This window comes from Poecilia reticulata, chromosome 19, assembly GCF_904066995.2.
Source record: "Poecilia reticulata chromosome 19, P_reticulata-male-v2, whole genome shotgun sequence".
Taxonomy (NCBI): domain Eukaryota; kingdom Metazoa; phylum Chordata; class Actinopteri; order Cyprinodontiformes; family Poeciliidae; genus Poecilia; species Poecilia reticulata.
Genome location: NC_088848.1, coordinates 9703936 through 9723880, shown reverse-complemented (window position 1 = coordinate 9723880; position 19945 = coordinate 9703936). Strand labels below are relative to the sequence as shown.

Genomic DNA, 19945 nt, shown 5'->3' with positions numbered 1-19945 from the left:
AAATATAGCACATAAATGTAGGTACCTCGTATGGAAGTTAGTGAAATTAGGCATCATTGCTTAGAACTAGTGTTGAATATGCATAAACTGGGATTATGGATTTGAAATGACTAAACGACAGTAGTCCACAAGAGGTCACTGCATCAGTTTTCAGTTAAATTGCATTGATTCAAGCCAACTCGCATGTGGAAAACGTATTTAAAAAAGGAATTGAATTACTTGTTTATCTGCATCTTTTAATGCCTTTGTCAAACTCAAGGTCCAGGGGCCAAATCCGGCCCGCCACAAGCTTTTATATGGCCCTCTAGACTCTGGAGGGACACATAAATAACACTGCTAAGATTTTATTGTTGAAATCAGATATTTTTATCTGAATACTGCCAAATTAAATCAATGTATAAAGATTTTCAACATTATTTAATTTCAAGAAATGCACATTGAATGCATTGACATTTTATCAGTTTATTAATGGGTAGTTTTATCAATACATTCTTCCACCTGCAGCACTATGAGGACATTCATGATCTTGATATGACCCAAAATAAAAATGAGCTCAACACTCATTTAATGGATTTATAATAATGTACAAAAAGGCTGAAGTGCCTAATTAAAAAAAAATCAGTATAATGTGTTTTTTTTATCTGATGAATTGATTAACTATAATTGTAGCCCTATTTTGTTTCTCCAACATTTTTTAAATAATGATGACACTTTACGGTGGTTACGCCCCCTGCGGGAGGGCATTGGTAATAACTTTATTGCAAAAATACAGGATCCCTCTTTCCCCGTTCAACACTGACACACGCTCAGTTTACACGCACCCACGTAAAAACCCACCTCCAGCGGCTGTCCACGCTTCTTCTGCCTCCAGCCGTCATTCATAAACACACATTTCAGTTTACATTCATTCGCTTTCGTCTCCTCTGTCCACTTGTTGCATCCCATCGGCTAACACGTTAGCATGTCGATGCGGAGCAACAAAGATCATCAGCAGCATTAAAACACGAGCTCTCCTCCTCATCGTCGTCTTTGTCCGTGTGAGCGCCCCCTTGTGGGCAGGTGGGTCTACTTCCTGACTGTCTCTGACGCAGGACCGTGAGGGAGGGTTGATTTGCATAGCGGACTCATGCGCTACAGTTGGCTACATTCTCCCACATCCACAACCCAAACAAAAATAACAATCAACAACAACCTAAATGAACGATGAAAAACAACAAGCTAAGTGCCAACCTTTGGTTTTTGTTACAACGATCAATCAATGTCAGGAAATTGTTGCAAAACTTTACATTGGCCAGTTGTATAATATATATATATATATATATATATATATATATATATATATATATATATATATGATAAAGCATATAATGAACTGACTACACATGTCAGAATGCTACTCATTTGTGAGGGGAGGGATTTAAATGTTCACACCACAGAGTAATGGTTGACATCTCTGAAGAAGATAGCTCACTGGCTGAAAATATACCTCTAATACATATTTATCATATAAAGCATACTCTATCAGACACGTTAACTGTATCAGGCTGAAGATGTGCCGTTTTTGCTCCCATCTGGGTCTCGAAACCAGCGTCAGAAATTATAAAAGTGAGAATTTATAAGTGCCACTGAAGTTCACCTGAGGCCTTGAAGTAAAACAAAACCAAAAGGACTTCTCTCTCTCTCTCTCTCTCCATCAGCCTTCGATTAAAAGTGCACTTCTTCCCTGCAAAGTGCACTTGAGTCATCCGCGTTCATTGATAAAAAGCCCGTAAGAGGCAGGTTTCCTAACCTACATTCCTCTCTTTCTCTCTCTTGTCTACCTTTCTCGACTCTCCTCGGTTGTGGTGCTACCGCTTTCCTTTCAGAACAAAGAAAAGCAAAAGAAAGCAAAGACCAAAGTAACAGGAAGCGCTTTTCTCGTTAAATCTCCCAGTAGAAGCGGGAGAGCCGTCGTTAAGTCAGCGAGCAGTTTCTTTTTGGGTGAGGGAAAAGGGGGCGAGTTTTGGGAGTATTTTGGGGGCGGAAACTCCAGCTAGACACTTGTGAAGTGCACTCCACTGCTATTTGAAATGCAGACATGAGGAAGTACCACTTTTAGTTTATCAATATTTGTTAATTATCAACATTCCATAAGGTCTTATTAATTAACATACAGGTTTCATACATGTGTTTTTCTGTACACGTTTAGTTATCAGAGTTCAGTCTCGGGAGGGAAAACAAAAACCTCAAGGAAACCCAGCAAGAAAACGAGAGCAAAAATATGGCTGTCAGTTCAGCTACATGTGCGTCCGACGGGAAAATGCCCATGAAGAAAGAGGAAGAGGCGTGGCTACTTGGTTTAGAGTCTCCCGTTGAGCTGAAAGGTCTTGTTGGGGCGGAGGACAAGTTTGTCCCGAGTCGGACGCCGGGAATCCTCCTAAAAAAACCCGCAGGGAGACGAGAAACAGTCCCGGGAAAGAAAGGGAGGTTGTAGTTTAAGGGGTCAGAGTGACTGCATAGACAGAGTAAGTAGGGAGGGAAGGCAAGTAAAGTGGGGAGCTTCAGGCGGAGGGAGGCTCGACGTCAGTGCGGATGTGTGCGTGCATGTGTTTGTTTCGAAGGAGAAGGTGCTGGAGCGGGACGGCCGTCGAGACGATGGTCTTGAGCCGATCCTAGGTCAGTCGAGGCGCCGCCGCCTGGGACCTCGACGCCGCTGCGCCGTGGGGAGGTTTCAGAGGAAGGCGGGTGCGGATATCAGTGAAGCAGGGCGGGGCTCTGGTCCGAGGATAGCTTGACCCCCGTCAGACACAGCCAGAAACTTCCAGCGCTGCCCGACAGCTCCTGGACAGGAAGGGAAAGGAAGAACTACAGGTCAGGGAAATAAACGATACCTTGGAGAAGAACACGCCTGATCAAAATGCTAAACCAAAATTTAAACCTTTTGAATCTTTAGAAGATGCCCTTCAGCAGATTGGAGAAACCCAACAATCAGTTGCACCTCTGTATATTAGCCAGGTACAGCAGATAGTTTCAGCTTCTTCCCTTCTGTCAGACATTTTTAGTCCATAAATGTAGGACAAGTCATTGTAAATGGGCACTATTATGCGTATTCCAGACACATAGTATCACTTTATAGCACAATCAACTACTAACTACCATCAGTTGTTATAAAAATGCTACATATATCAAATATGACTTAAAAGAAATTGGATTCCGTAATTTAGCATCTTGAAATTGGGCATCTGTCTCTTTAAAAACTCCTGATCTTTCGGAAATTACGCCTTTAGGAATTTATTATAACATTGCTCCTCTATTAACCCTTTAATGACGTTTTACTAGCATTTCACTAAGACGTAGCCGGTGTAATGAGCTCAGTCAAGAGCTGACGGAGGGGGGGGGGCTGCTTTATAAAACGGGAGCTTGGACACAGCAGCTTGGAGGAGGAGCTGTGCCTTGGAGGCGGAGCTAGGTCCAACCAGGCTTTTTGCACTGCTGAATGGTTGCCATGGAAACTAAAGGATTCCTCCAGCATGCATGAAAGAATGAGAGTAACACTTCAGGTATGTCTTTGATGAAGGAATAACATTATAACATGATGTAAAGCTGATAACAGCTCTTACTGCTGTCGTTGAAATGATTAAACTGAAGTGACATTGATGCTCAAATGGATTTTATTCATATTTTTATTTCAACGCTTTATTTGTGCCCCCACCAGGCTTAGCATTGCTTATTTATTTAAGTCTTTTTAGAATGTTTGCATTTTTTAACACTTTATAGTTGGTGTTCAGGCATTGATCTTCAAATCTTCCAGTAACACATAATTTTCAAGTGATATTTTAAAATTTCCTGTCAACTTTAAGAAAATTTTAACTAAAAAAAAACGACAGGCCGCTGGATGAATGACTGCCCTAGTGCCCAACCACCAGGCTTAGCAAGTTTTCTGGGGAAAACCTTGCCCTCTAAGAAGAGCTAGTTTTGTTTTTAGCACTGACCTTTTGTGAGCTGCCTGTGTTATGGATGGAGACAGAGACAGTATGCTGGGCGACTATCCTGTCAGCAGCTCTCCTCATGAGTGTGAAGGGCATAACACAAGATTTCTGTCTTAAAATCCATTTCTCCTTTGGTTTTATGTGGTAATGTTAGGTGTACTCAGCTGAAAACCAGAAAAATCTTAACCACTTGTAATGCATCTCTGTGTGTGTATTACAAGAACTTCACTTTTTGAGTTGATGAAATATTCAACAATATTCAAATTTACCCCGATGTTTTATTGTTTCTGGGTTTACAAAAGCAGTGCATTTGTAGATTTTGTCTTCCTATTCTTACAAGAAATATTTGTTTTGTTGAACTTAAAAAAAAAGCACTTCTTAGTCTCTCACAAAGACCAAAATAATCTTTAACGGTAGGCAGTTGAGGGAAATTAGAGAAGATTCCCACGATAAAGTCATGATAACTGCAAATTAAAACTATGCTGCTTTAGTGCCGGATTAGTCCAGAAAGCCCAAAGCCATGAAACAAATTCAATCTGAGATCTAACAAATGGCCCTTATTTAGTTACTCTCACATGATTCATTTAGGTCGCTCACTTCCAATTTATGTGGCACACAAAGCAGCAGAGCCAAAGCATGAGCAGTAGGCTGCTCTAAAGAAGCAGAGTTTACCTGTGAAGCAGTGAAGGGAAGTGGTGATGAAGAGGTGTTGGTTATGAGGATGGAGGAAGTGATGGTAGTGGAATAGCAACAGGGACTCAGAAGAGAGGAAGTAAGCAAGGAGAGGCACTGACATCAGCCTGCTTCACCTTAGAGAGAGACAGAGGAGACGCAGAGAGCAGGGGGACAGATTGGAAACAGGAGAACAGGAAGAAATGAGACAGACAGTGAAGGGGGGAGAAAAGCACAGGGACAAGCAATGCGCGAAACGTGACCACGGGACATCAGGCAGGTGCAGTTAAGAACGAGGCCACAAGGAGGCAGCAGAGCACTGGAAACCCTACTCACAAAGCTGCGGGTTGCAGTGAGGCGGCTGCGGCGGGAGGTCACTACCGTGCCGCTCAGGCTGCGTCCGATTCGCCTCTGGTTCTCCCCATCATCAGGCTCCGCCCCCAAACGTGGATCCCGCAACATCACTGGCTGCAAAGAAGGAGAGGGAGACAAAGCGTCCCTTATCGTCTCTGACTGATGACCCGTGAGCACGTGACGAGATTCTGCAAAAGAAAATCATTAAGCAGGTGTTGCCTTGTTGAGGTAGGTGGGGGTGCTGGTGCTGTCCGCCCCGTACACACTCCTCTCCATGTCTGCGTTGGGGGTCTTGGAGCGCGTCTGCCCTCCCATCCTGGATATCAGCCTCTCAGATGGGCTGCAGCCTGCAAACATGCAGATGAAACGACTAATTGTGAGAAAATCGTTACTGAAATAATCATCGACTAATCTAGTGATCGGTTAATCGTTAATTGGAGAATACAGACTAAAAAAGGCTATTTTTAGAAGAAAAAAAAAACCTACTCAGAGCAGTAATTGAGCCAAAACTGTAGAAATATATTTACATTTTGCCTTGAGGATGAAAACTCCTTTGTAATTAAATGTTTTACCCAAAACTACTCAAGTGACAAGTAGTTTAAGCTTCACCCAGTTCAATTGTTGTTAATTAGGCAACACAATGTTTATATTCTTATTTAAAACAAAATTGAGCTATCTTTATCATTGTGTGCATTCTTAAAAAGACTTAATGTAGAAAATGTAAACGATTCCACCAGCCATAATTATATGGTTGCCACTGTTTTTTTCCCTCATCTTGCTCTGATAGGAAACTGGGAAAATGAAGCCACTTAGCGAAGAGAAAGTCATTAAAAGTTATTTAATCTTTATCAGAAAGAAACTGTAACTTTAGATTAGTTAAATAGTGCGATCCAAAATGAAGAGTTTAGCATACAGCCCATCCATTTTAAACCTAATTATGTTTAAAAATTGAACTCCATCTGTCAGTGTCGAATATGAGTCACTGCCCAAAGTGAGTCACTATACGCAAAAAATGTTCAGACCAACGCAGCACAGAACAGACATTTCAGTCCTGGCAGATTTTGCCACTGTTTTCTTGTTTTGTTTTATCTTATCAGTTGTGGCCGGATGTACAGTGGAATTTATTTTATGACAAGAATATCAGATCTGAGATGGTTCCTGTAATCCAGTTCACAAAACGTGAAATGTTCAGCTCCTAGATCAGAAGTGACTCAAATCAACGAAGGCAACCCTGAAAAAAATCTGAACTAGTTTCAAAGTTTCAACATGAATATGTTAATCTCATTTAGAGAGCAGTCTTCCTACACATTTTTCATGGAAATATTCCACTTTTTATAACTCACATATCCACAATTCTTTCTGTTTTTAAAGCATAAATAAAGTGTTTAAAAAAATATGTGGTTGATACTTCTACAGAGGTCAGTCGATAAATATGTAGTCCGCAAAAACCATTGAAATTCAGTCCTTTAATAATTCCTACCTACATTAAAGCTTTGACTTTAATGCCAAAATCCTCACAATTTAAACTGAAGTCTTACAACAGCACAAAGTTGAAGAGGTGCTATGATTACATCACGGTTTTATTTGCCGTATTTTTCTGACTAGAATCCGCTACTTTTTTCCCCTCGCTTTGAACCATGCGGCTTATCCCGGTGCGGCTTCTCTGCGGATTTTTCTTCAACCACCAGGGGGCGCTTTAGCAGGAAGTGAATCATCGGAAGTCAAAATTGGAAATCAACAAGCACATGCTAGCAGCAGGCACGACGGAGAAATTTCTTCAAACTCATATGATGCAGCTTCTAAGTTGAGGGCTGTCGATCATGCAGTACAGGGGGGAAATAGAGTCGTTGCACGTAAACTCGGCGTGAACGAAACTATGGTTTGGCGTTGGAGACGGTGGGCTGCGTCCTTATGGAAAACCAAGAGCGGCGGAGATACCAGCGGCTTATAGCCCGGTGCGGCTTTTATATGTACGTTTCCAGTTTTTTTCAAATGAAATTTGTAGGTGCGGCTTATAGTATGGTGCGCTCTGTAGTACAGAAAATACGGTAATTAAATCTTCACTCATGCAACATGAAGTCATGTCTTCTACTGATATTCTAGCCATGTTTACATTAATAAAGGTGGCAGCAAAATGTTAGTGGTATAACCTCTGAATTTTTTGAGGAAAAAAAAATGTTTCTAGGAAGTTAATGCAAAACCTCAACATGAGGCATGGCTCTGGTTTGCATTTTTCACAGTAAAGTTTGAAGTGAGCAGAAACATTTTCTTAATTCTTCCACTCAGAAACGTGTGCACAGATGAGCAGGCTGTGCATGACCGAACTCACAGATTGAGCCCTTCAGGGGAACAATTACAACTTTGTTATTTGCAGAGATCCACAGAGGTCTGTCCAAAAGCCTCACAGTTTACTGCTGGAAGTTAAAAACTGTACTGTTGAAGATTGTGATTCATGATTTTTTTTGTAGGTCACAACACTTATTTACATTTCTATGTCTGAAGATGACACATTTGTAAAAACAGAGAAAAAAAAGTGGAGGGAAAACATAAATAAAACATTTGTGGCTGCCGTCATTGTCATATTCATTTGGGGATTTTAAAGATGCAGTTGAAGTGTTTTTTATAGTCATCAGCAACGTCTTGCAGTAAATCCAGTTGGATATTTGAACACTCTTTAGAGTAGACTAAGTGGAGAAGAAGTAAAACATTCGGTTTATTTTTACACATACTACAAATTTTCTATAGTTTTCAGGTCAGAGCCATTATTTGTTCATCTACTTTTCATCTAATTCAAACTGTCACCTCCACAAATAATAAAAAATATGAGTAAGAGTAGAAGTAACAGTAACAATAAGAGTATCGATACTTTAACATATTTTTACTGAAGTAAAAGTAAAAGTACCCATCCAAGAAATGACTCAAGTAAGAGTGAAAAAGTATTTGGTAAAAAGTACTGAGTCACTGATAAAAACATTAATTGTTTAATATTTCAAAATTACATCATCAGACGGACCAAAATATAAACTTACTTGGAAATTTTGGTATTTTTAAGATCGAACTGAAAATAATTTGTGTAATATGATCACAAAATAACAAAATCAGGCAAAAATAATTTTTATAAATCATTTCTTTCAATATAAAACTTTAGCAAAAACTGCAGGTGTGTGTCTGATAAATATTTGGTCAAATTAAACCAAATATTTGCTCTTCATTCTTCAGTGGGTAGAGTATCCAGAAATTTTACTCAAGTAAAACTAAAAATATTCCTACAGTTTTTCCAAAAAGTAACTCAAGTAAATGTAAGTAGTCACGACCCAACTCTGCCAAATGTGATTTTACTCTTAACTGAGTAATTGAGTAATTTTCTCCTTTTTACTTTTACTTGAGTAAAAATATGTTGAAGTGTTGTTGCTCTTACTTGAGTACAACATTTGGCTACTCTTCCAACTTCTGAGTAAATGTATGAAACCACAATGTGTCTGCAGGTGTGTGTGTTTGTGTGTGTGTTTGTGTGTGTGCGTGTGTGTGTACCTGATCTTCCAGCCTGCAGACTGGCCTGGTAAAGGGAGTCCAGCTCGGACAGCTCAGCCTCTTCACGGTCACAGCAGAGATCGCCGTGCTGCCCCAGGGCATGCTGGGAGCTGTAGTGCCCTGGAGAAGACTGACAACTGTAGCTGCAGCTCTGACCAGGGTTCTGCGGCCTGATGGGAAAGCACCGGTCCGGGGGCGTGTCATACGGCGTTACCACGGCGTCCGGGCGGTCCAGGCTCCAGGAGGACCAGTGACGCGTGCTTCCATCGGCGAGGACCGCATGCTGCTGCCACCCTCCGTCAGGGGAATGTGGGTGGGGCGGCTGCCAGAGCGGGGTGAGGGGTTTCCTCTGCCCGTACGTTTCCGGAGGGGGCGACGGGGGCGGAGGGGGGTTGTGTGTGGAGTGTGAGGCGTGTGCACTGTGTGTATCCCAGAGACGAAGAGGAAGTGAGGGTAGAGAGATGGCTAAGTGCTTCCCCAGGGGTCGGACACTCACCCCCCCGGCCTGCAGCAACTCGCACAGCCTCACCCCCGTCCCCTCACTCCCATCCTCACCTTCGTCACCAGTGCACCTGCCCCCCTTCTCCTCCTCCTCACCCTGAACGGATGGGCCGCAGGGGTGGCTGATGCTGAGGGTTAGCGTGGGTCGAGGGGGAGCGGGGCGGTAAGGCGGAGGAGGCGGGGGCAGGTTCTGACCCTGAGGACCGTCCCTGCTGCTCGTTGACTCGTCCTCTTCCTCCTCCTGATTGGGCGTCAGCAGTACTTGGATCGAGCCAGGCTGTTCACTGGAGCACACAAGAGAGGGGAGGGGCTCGAGTCAGACAACTCAGAGCAGGAGGAGGAGAAAAAAAACAGAAAAACCGAGCAGCTTTGACGTCAGGTGAGTTACTGCATCGAGGGAAGGTCACAACAGCGGGGTAAACAAGCACAAACACACACTTACAGAACCAAACACACGGTGATGATGCCGCCTGCCGCAATGAGCCGTGCTGTTTATGAAGCACAAGCTGACGGATCAGTCTGTTCAGAGAAACCCTAACAGCAGATTTCACTTTATCAAAGGCCTTAAAGCGCAAATCTACACATACCAACATAATTAACGAAGCTTCTGCTGCTCTAAACTTTGAACCGCCACCATATATTATTACTTTATTGATTTGCTTTCACTGATGTTTAAAGCATTTGATCTTCAACGCCCTGCTAGAGTTTTAAAGTACCTATAATTTCTTCATGCATTACTTCCAGGCTTGTAGTCCTTTACAGTGGCGTTAATCAATACTTTTCCAGGAGTTATGAAGGTTTTTCAAAGTTTTTGTCTTTACTTCGGCTGCTTTTTTGCTCATTTTCTGCCTGTTCGTGAATTTTAGTTGGCGATTAATCTACTGATTATTCTGATAATTAAAGGATTAATCAATTGACAGTCAGATTTTTTTGCACAGTTTTGGCTTAGATGCTACTCTGAATATGTTGTTTTTCTGAGCTTGAACACTCCAGTTAACAATTAATCACTTACTAAACATGTTGATGATTATTTCAATAACGGATTCATCACGATTGATCCGATTAATGGCTTCAGCCTTAATCAAGTAATTTTTGCTTTAAAGTTGAGAAAAAAAGAAAAGTGGAGAATGAAATATGAAGTTTAAACAAAATACAAATATGTGGAGAGTCCTGTCTTCAAAAACGGGAAGCATCCAAAAGGACAAAATAAAATAAATAAATAAATAAATAAATAAATAAATAAATAAATAAATAAATAAATAAATAAATAGTCATTCTGGTTAAGAATAATCCTGATTCTGTCCTGAAACACTATTTTCTGTGTCACATTTTGTAATCTTTGTTAGTGATCATAGATTTAATTTGGAACAGGCTTCAAATTAAAAACACTCTCCATACCAATTGTCCAGTAATGGGAGCTGGAACCACTTTAGTGGAAAAACCCAATTTGACTTTTCTTTCCCACGAAACAGTGCTGTTGTCATGACAACCTGGTGGCATATGGTGCGTTCACAGATAGGAAAAAAACTGAATTTTTGAGTTTCAGCCGGGGCTGATCCAGCTGAAGATCATCTGATTAACAGATGATTTCTTTTCTATTCACTTGAAACTACTCCCGAATTTTGTGAATTTTGTTCTCTTTTTTTGCAAATCATAAAACCAATGAACATATGGTTTGCTTTCTGTTTTAAACATACGAACTTAAATAAGTTTATTTAGTCTTGTGTCACTGTATTTCTACTGAAAGTTATGGGAAAATAAACTGAGCTCCTGTCTAGTGCAAACACACTGATTCATTTCTTGTTCATGCTGCACATTCATTCATTTTCACATACTGGATTCATATGAACGTTATGCCATTTATATATATATATATATTTTATTTTACTGCAAAGTAATTAACTCTTATTAAGTAGTTAATTAATTTATGGAGAGGATTAAAGTAGTCTGAGTGACAGCATTTTTAATTTTATTAATTTCCAGCTAAACCTTGTTTTTGCCAATAAGGAGTTCTGGTTTATTTATGCATGATGTTTAAAAGCCGTTGAAGTAACCCACTGCAGGAAATAGTTGCATATAAGCTTTAAGTTAAGTGACAATCTGATTTAAAAAAAGGACATTTGAGTCTATTTAAGGATTTTTGGTACATCTTTGTAGATGTTATTTAAGCATTAGGTATGTAAAGAATATAAATGTCAGTGATTTTGGCTCAATATTGATTTTTATTTGTGTTTGCTGTTCAAATGTGTGCAATAAATGCCCATCAACAACTTTAAGAGCCTCTTTATGCCTAAATTATTCCCAAAACCGTGAGGCTGAAATATGCTCAAAAGCAAGTAAAGACCAAGGAAATGTTTGTAAAGAGATGAACATTAATGAATGTGCAGAGAAAGGTTTTATCCTTGCATCGAGTGCGTTAGAGTATGTGTGAAAAGCAAATCTGTAAATGTGATTATTTTAGTTTGGTGCCACATAGCCTATGTGTCTATGAGAGCGAGAGCGCCCCCATCCCCCACATTAACTCTCATGTCGCTTTTCAAGCCCTTGTAATTACGAAGAAGGCTCTGCAGCAGCAAGCTATAAATCAGAGGCTTATGTTGATCAATAGAGGAGAGGAGGAAGGTAATAAAAAAGGCTGAGTGCTGAGAGCTTTACTTCCACCTACTCCTTCCCTCCAGTACCACTGGTAACAGATGGAGTCACTTTTCTCCCCCCGAAAGTTTCACTACGGTCTAAACAGAGCTGTAATGAAATGCAGACTAAAATCAATATTAACAAGTTAGCACATCCAGGCTTTATTTCCACCGATGTGATTACAGAAAGTTAATTTGGCTCAGAGCAAAGGAAGATGCCTAATACATTTTCATGAGCACCCTTAGGGAAACTATTTTTGTAGTACTGCACCACGACTCGATTAGCTTCGGAAAAAGCGACTCAGAAGTAGCTAACTCACTTGTTAGCTCTTTATGCTAGCAGCTACTTTGATGGTTCAGCATTAAAACTAGCAAACTGGAGTTTACTTAAGTGGCTAGCAGTTTATTTTCCTATATTAATTTTCCAAGTGAATGCACCGTATGCTACCAGAGGCTATAAGGTTGCTTTGTGAAAAACACTCTTTAGTGCAGAGTCTGCTACTACATGAAGAAATCGCAGCATTTATCTATTTTCAGGCTCAGTCAGATGTCAATTAAGACTTTCCCAGTTTATGTAGAGAGCAAGAAAGAGCAAAACATTCAGAGGATTACAGGAAGGATAAAAGAGGAACAGCAAGTCACTTGGTTTTATCCTGTACAGCCTCCAGTGTTTGTTACAGAACGTGCTTGAATTGGAAATGTTGGCAACTAGTTACGAGATAAAGGTAACAATCTTTTACACTCTGCTGCTGTTTTAGTAATAACTGCATCTTTATCCATGCTAATCGCAAATAGATTATTCTGGGATCGGCTCCTGCTATAAACAATTAATGACAGCTCACATAAAAATTATTACTATATGTTAAATGTAGTTGGATAAAATAATTATTTATAAAAATCTGAGAGAGTCAAATAAGGTAACATTCACATGAATATGATCAGATACTGGACTAAAAATGACCAAAAAAGCAGCTCACATGTCCAAAGAAAAACTTGGAAAGCCTAAAGAAATATTAATCAGGAACTTTAAGATGTTAAAAGTATGATTTGGACTCTGGATGCAAATGATCAAAAAAGGATGGATAGCTCAGAATCTGAAAATGCCCTTTTTAATTATATTTGTGGTAATTTAGCAGAAAACCTTATTCCTGATTGCGTGTTTTTTTTTAACTCTACGAGCAAATATAATCTCTACTTTGAATGCTTTTTAATTTCATAGACAATCAACTGGCATACAGTGTATTTCATAACATTTGGTTCACCTCTCAAACTAACATACTGAGAAACAACCAGACTGAATTACTGAAACACATTCAGCGACAAAGATCAAGAAAACGAAGCACAGTGACAGACTGCGGCTTTACAGTTCAGAGCAGGACGGGTCAGCAGCGCTGAAAGAGCAGAGGGAAGCCTCGGTAGCGCACACAAACAACAATGCAGAAGAAGCAGTGAAGTACAGAGACGCAGAGAGCAACACCGACTCTGTTTTTATTCTCAACGGGAAAACACAGCAAAGCAGCAAAGCTTTTACTGCATTGCAACAAATACACAAAGGGGACAAGAAGTTTCTCTGTAAAGTAACAAATGTGTGCTTGAGAACACACATTCAGGCACACAAACAGCTGGAGGCGTTTGGGTGGGGGTCACAACAACACAGGCCAGCCAGAACTAATGGAGAACAACGAGTTGAGATACACAGAGGGTCGCTTTGAGCTGAGGAAACAGGGGGATTTTTATACAGGCACCGCTGCGGACACATAAGGTGTGTGGGGGGGTGAGGGACAGTTGTGGTACCTGCTAGGCCCCTGTGGGAGGGCGTTTCCCGTGTCCCGTTCCATTTCCTGTTCCTGCCTGCGTTTGACTGGGCCCCCAGTGCTCCTCATGCACGCAGCTACAGCCAATCCACTATGAGCGTTAGCCTCATGCAGGGGTCTGAGCACAGCTGAGGGTGTTAACAACAGGGCGGGAGATAAAAGGGACAAGAGACAGAGAGATATAACGACAGAGTGGCAGCGAAAATGTAAAGAGAGCATAAAATTAGTGGAAGAAGGTTAGGATGAGAAAACAACGGAGACAGAGCAAAAAGTGCAGAAGAAGGAAAGTTTGTCTTTTGGAGGGCTGGGGGCCTGCATGCACTACACTGCAAAAACACAAAACCCTGCCAAGGATTTTCTGTCCTGTTTCCAGTTCAAATGTCACCTAAAACAAAACAAAACTAACCTACAAGTCATTTTCCAGCTGGTTTTAGGTCAATAATTCTTCAATATCGATTAAAAAAAAGAATTGGTTCTTTTAGCAGATTATTTCACTTATGACATGTCCAAAAATACCTGGAAAGATTTTGTGTTTTTGCAATGTACACTCCCCTACTGATAACCTATTTGGACTTATCCTGAATAGAAATGTTAGCTAGCATGGCATGTTTCATCTAACAAGCCCACAAACATCAGTAATCAAAGATACGTAAGCTGAAACTCTTACTGAGCCTAAAGCTGTGCTGTCTGCAGACGTGGCAGTGAGCGCTTATTTTGCTCTGAAACCTCTGATAAAACATTTAGCAGTTGCTCAGATTCTGGCTCATTTTAAATTAATTTAGCAGCACCGCAGTAGTTTGATCCAAATGAAAATTTCAGCTTTGGATAAAGATTTACTACAAATCAGAGTCAATAATGAATAAAAGTTACAAATACTTTTACTGAAAAGATGTCTTAAGAGTCTAAGGAAAGATAAGCGCTTTACTGTTTATGTTGAATAGTATTAATATGGAGGACAAAAACATGAAATCTCCATATCTACTACTAATCTGAACACTGATACAAACAAGAGAAGGCACATAAAAGCTCGTGGAGCAAAGCTTTCAGGTGATATTAATTTCACACTTCTGCTCAAGCGTCAGCCACTAAATCTGTACAAATCAGAAGAGGAAGATGAAAGTCGAGAAAACAAACGTCAAGACTTTTCATGAAGCGACAAACAAGAGAGAAAAGCACAACAACAACAACAAAAACACTGTTTCTTTCTCAGGGAGCCACTCTGAATTTAACGCCATTGTGAAAAATAAGCAATGATATAAAGTGCATGAGTCAGCAATTTGGTAATGTAGAGGTCTTTGAAATTCTAGCTGTAACTTTTTATCCCCTATAAAGTATTCTGGAATATTTTTTCTCATGATAAAGCAGTATTAGTGTACAGAGATTGTAATTCAAATCTGTCAAAGTAGATCCTAATGCACTGCAGCCTGAGCCAAGTGAACATGCTAACGCAACGAATGTATGCAGGCAGTAATGTGAGTAACCAACTTTATGACGTTTTTTAATGCAGGTAATCATTTCTTAGCAATGGAGCGATTTGGGTCAAAGTTTGAGAGACTGGAAGGAAAATATGTGAATTTGAGTAAGGTATAAGGCTAAACCCCAGAACTGTAAAAATAAAAAATCAAGACATGTGACTTTATGCTTGATGCATCCAAAACTTCTGTTTTAATTTTACTAGATCTCATTACATACCGACTAATCTAGATATTATAGATCTTCCTTATTAAACCGTGACTAGCCTAAGTCATTTGGCACTAATTATTTAAGTGAATAAATCCCATCTGGGGATCCTCAGGGCTCCATTATGATAACACTTCTTTTCAGTATCTACATGCTCCCCAACGGTACACTGATGACCCGTTGGAATATATTTTTGAAACCTATCTGGTCTTATATTTTTGAAAATAAGACTAAGCACATTAGTCTTCTTTTTACTCCAGTGGGTGTGTTTGCTCTTTGTTATTGTTCTTCCTTTATTATCCATGTTGTATTTTAATTGGGTTTTGAATTGTCGGTGTGTTGCTGCCGGTCTTTGCCAAGTCTCTCCTCAAAAAGAGATTTTTAATCTCAAAAAGACATTAAATAAAGTCTAATCAGCCAGCTACCATATTTACCGGTAATTTGCTGCCAGGTTAAAAGCTTTCCTGATGAATTAGGACATGGTGAAACTTATGCATGCTTTTTTCAGTAAGTTAGATCATTTAAATGTTGCATAAACAGATATTTATCAGGCAAATCTATAAATCACTGAAGCCTCTTGGATTAAATCCATTTTAGAGTTGAATATCGGTTCTGAACTGTCTATGTGCCTCGGGACATCTGAGACTTTTGGACCCAGTACTATCAGAACCAAGACAGAAGAGGAAACAACATTTAGCTTCTATGTTCCTCAGCTCTGGAGCAAACTGTCTACATTTTGAAATATTCAGAAAACTTCAAGCCTTAAATATTCCAACCACAGCCTTCCCCTAAAGATAAAACTTATTTAATCTTTCTCATCTTAGTTCTCCACATGTTAAAACTTTTTTCCCCGTTTCTTTTATATATTGTTTACATTTAGTGCATTTTTAACCTGTTGAGAATTTAACTTGAATCCATGCAATACAAATAAACTTTGCCTTAAAAAAATCATTAGATTGAAGTACCTTTTAAAACATTAGATTTGTTTGTAATTTGCTTGGAAAAAGTGAACCCAACACCAACTTAAATGCCATTAATCTGCAGCCCGTCTGTTGATTTGAGTGGTTTACTGGCCAGTGTCGTCCTATTGATGCATTGTTGCTACAGGACTGTGGCATTTTAACATCCTTGCTTCTGAGGGAGGAATAATGGAGACTTGATGTTGGCTCTGCCGTCCCTTAAAGTATGATATTAGATTAAAGTCTGGCTCAGTCATCGATACCGATGTGTCGAACCCGAATTCTGTTACATAATCGCGCTGATAGGAATGTCATCCATTTGTTCACAACTTGTCCTTTCCATTCATTAAGGCTGCCTGTACTGTAGTATGTGTGTGTGTGTGTGTGTGCGCGTGCGTGTGTGTATAGTACCAGGTGCATAAGGCTGAACACACTGCTGCACCCACAGTAGGACAGACATGACACAAACAGGAATGTAGTAAGTAAATCTTTAGCTGTTGTAAGTTTTATGTGTTATTTTACATTAAAGACACCAAAATTCAAAATTACAAGGTGAGAAACAACGGTTACATTTCTGTAACCTGAATGCCACAATTTGTCTTAAACACAGCCACTATAAAACTTCTTTTTAATCATTAAACGATTTTTTTATTAACATGATATAATAATGCTTCACTTTTTAACACTGATATTTACTCGTTTTTATCTCCAGCAGGATTTAAAGCCAGAAATAACCAAATGCTGTGAACATTAACGATGCCATAATACAAAGAAGGTAGTTTTAGGAAAGTCCAGTGGTAAAATTTAATATGGCTCAGGGAGGCTATAATTTGAGAGCAGAACAAGTGATCAGAGTAGAGTTACGACACTGGACTGTCATAACCTGGACAGCCCTGAATGAGATTTCTGTTGCTATTTCGATGTCAATAAAAAAGTTAGGCCTGTAAACTGACTTTATCTCTACTTTTCCTTATTAGATCAAAGCAAAGTATTAACATTAGCATGAAATCAGTAGTGCAGCTTATAATTAGGGTTACAGATTTTTTATTTAAATTTAAATTTTTTGTTTGTATTTTTATTCGATTTCTTTTGATTTAGTGAATCAGTAAAGAATATATAAATATTGCTTAGATGCTAACTTCTTTTTTTACAGTTTTTATTGTTTTTTTTGTTTTTTTACAATTTTTATATATTAATCTCTTTTAAGCTTAATGTACATTGTTCCCTGGAACAACATACAATTGATGTTGATTATTATGAAGGTAATTGAATCATTCTATGTAAAACATGCACTGCATCACCAAATGTTCGAGGCGTAGCCTGATAACTGATTTAAAAGTAAAGTATCAAAATCAATAAAACAGCATTAACTTACCCAGCTGTGTTTTACACTGCATTATCTTTCTGCATCAGGTTGTACATTCTTTCCACTTGGTAAATTCCTCCAAATCGATACCACCACATTTATCCTACAACTTTGTGGTCCCTGAGTTCAAAATAAATTACCAGAGTGGCTATTATTACGCTAGAATCGCTGTGTCCTCCTGGGTCACTAAGGAAATTATTCCACTACTGCAATAAGTTGTTTATCATTCCTCTCTAATTTGATGGCAGTTTACCCCAAAATTACCGAAGCCATGAATCACACACCTAAGTCTTGTTTTCCACTGAGGGTTGGGACACTATTTGGAAGGAGAGTTAGTATTTTGTGCAACTTGATTGAGAAATTTGAAATTAAGCCGGATTTGAAATATGAATAATAAAGAAGATGTTTGAACACTTTTCTGGTCATTAAAGGTCTTGTAGCAATTCCCAAGTTAGCTAAAAAACTATTGACTGTGGTTTTCTTTATGGATGGGCGATCCAGACTTCAGGTTTTATCATGATATTTTATGATAATAAAAACTATTTATTCTTTTTTAAGACAGTATATGACTGTGACTGCATGACACAGCAATCCTGGCCCCACAAACACAAATAATGCTGCTGAATAACATATCTATCTGTAATATGATTCTTTAGGACACCAGGCACATAAAGAAATGTGATTTATATTTAAACACATTTTCATTGAACAAACAGTAGAGAAAATACTCAAATTAACAATCCTGACAATGTTTTTCTTGAAGGTCATTAATTGGAATTCATTGTGACAACAATAAATCAAAACTTTTATGATAAATGATAAATAAATGATCACACCTAGTTTTATTCTTTTTGGCTACATGGAAAAAGCAAAAATACCACAGAGAGACAAATGGAGCCCAAAGATGAGGTCAGGCGAAAGTCAAACAAATCACTCTGACAACAGGTGACCACATCTTAAAATGCATTTTTCTATCTTGACTCACAGTTTAGATTTAGGTCTGGACAATGAATAAAGCACCCCAGAAAATGAGACATCATATTTCCTACATATCGTACTTACCGGATATTTAAGGGACATTGATGCTTATTGGGTACAAATGTATGAACATGTGGGGTACTTCAATGTGTTTTTAGGGCACCGGTAAGGTACCTATGGGGTGATTGCTTACAACATCACTTTATGATTATTTACTTTTTTGCAGCATACAGGGTCGTTACATGACAGTGTACCTATGTGGAGCATAATGGTAATGGAGAAGACCAACCATACATTGTGTTTTTTATAGCATTTCTGCAGATATGTAAAATTTAAGATAGATATTTATACTTACTTCCTCTAACTTCTTTATTTTTTTCTGAAAATATCTAGTTTTGAGGCTTCTTCTCTCAGTGGCAGCATATAACCTTCTATATGGTACGTTTACAAGTCAGGATAAGGTGAGAGTTTGAAATCATCTATTTATGGTGAACAAATCTTTTCGCAGCTCATTACTAGCGTTTTGTGGTGACTTACTGCACTGTACTTACCGTCCACCTATTGGGTACTTACAGAGTACTTACTTAAAGGGGACCTATTATACAAAATTCACATTTTGCATGTTTTTCTACTTCCATTTGGGTCACACCTGCTTCTAAAAACAGTCCAAGCACTTAAAAAAGACAAAACAAACATCCAGTCACTTTTTGGCAATAAGTTTATATTTTTTGGTGTCTAGAAAATCAGCCATTTCAAAAGCTTCCCGATTGTTAAGACACAATTGATGGGCACTGTGCCATTACCTAGCAGCCCAAGGGAAGCTCCAGTACATTTTTTCAGCTGGTTTTACCACTATGTGTGCTGTACAATGGCTGCTGGAAAAGACAAGTGTTTTGTTGTTGACTTATCATCTAGAAACCACTTGCTACATTCTTGTTGGTTGTACTGTTCAAAAATCTCTTGTATAGTTACACATCTGCTTGGAGTTATTTTCACATGTGAGTGTAAATGTTGAGTTAGGGGGAGTGGCTAACAGCAGCTTATTTGGATTGAAAGTGACAAGAACCTCTAAAATTTGACAGGAACTAAAAGCTACAACTGACCAGACTAAAATCCCATTGTACAACAATTATTTTGAGCAAAAAATGTTTTGTACCACCCATAGATCTATGCCAGCCTGTTCAAGGAAGCATAATAGGTCACCGGTAAGTACAGAAAAGTTGAGCCATGCTCTAATGGTTGTTTGATCCATACCCTGGTGTTGGAGCTGGTCCAGGTCCATGAACTTGCTGGGTCTGGGGTTGAACCCCTTGGCCGCCTCCCGCTCCGCCTCCTTCCGCTTCTGCTGCTCCTGCTGGCGGGCTCTCCTCGCCACCTCCTCCTGCAGCTCGTCCAGCTCACTGCGCCCAGAGCCTGAGAACAGAATAACATTAAATAAACAACTGGTCGCACTTAAAGAAGCTGCGTGTAGCTGCATGTATGAGGGCAG

The 19945-nt window shown here is 39.4% G+C and overlaps 1 protein-coding gene across 7 annotated transcripts in view; it reads right to left on the bottom strand.

Moving 5' to 3' along the window:
* Positions 1 to 717: 717 nt before the first annotated feature.
* usp54b (ubiquitin specific peptidase 54b) overlaps positions 718 to 19945 on the bottom strand; it is a 73138-nt gene continuing 53910 nt past the window's right edge. For 4 of the 7 annotated variants that reach the window (XM_008437050.3, XM_008437051.3, XM_008437052.3 and 1 more), the window contains 6 exons: positions 19711 to 19869; positions 13454 to 13601; positions 8526 to 9310; positions 5214 to 5341; positions 4977 to 5108; positions 718 to 2820 (listed from right to left, as the gene is read on the bottom strand). In XM_008437050.3, coding sequence (XP_008435272.2) covers positions 2734 to 2820; positions 4977 to 5108; positions 5214 to 5341; positions 8526 to 9310; positions 13454 to 13601; positions 19711 to 19869 — 1439 coding nt within the window. In that variant the 3' untranslated portion in view covers positions 718 to 2733. Of the gene's footprint in view, positions 2821 to 4640; positions 4778 to 4976; positions 5109 to 5213; positions 5342 to 8525; positions 9311 to 13453; positions 13602 to 19710; positions 19870 to 19945 lie in introns of all 7 variants that reach the window. The other 3 variants (XR_536319.3, XR_536320.3, XM_008437053.3) reach the window with 3 other exon arrangements.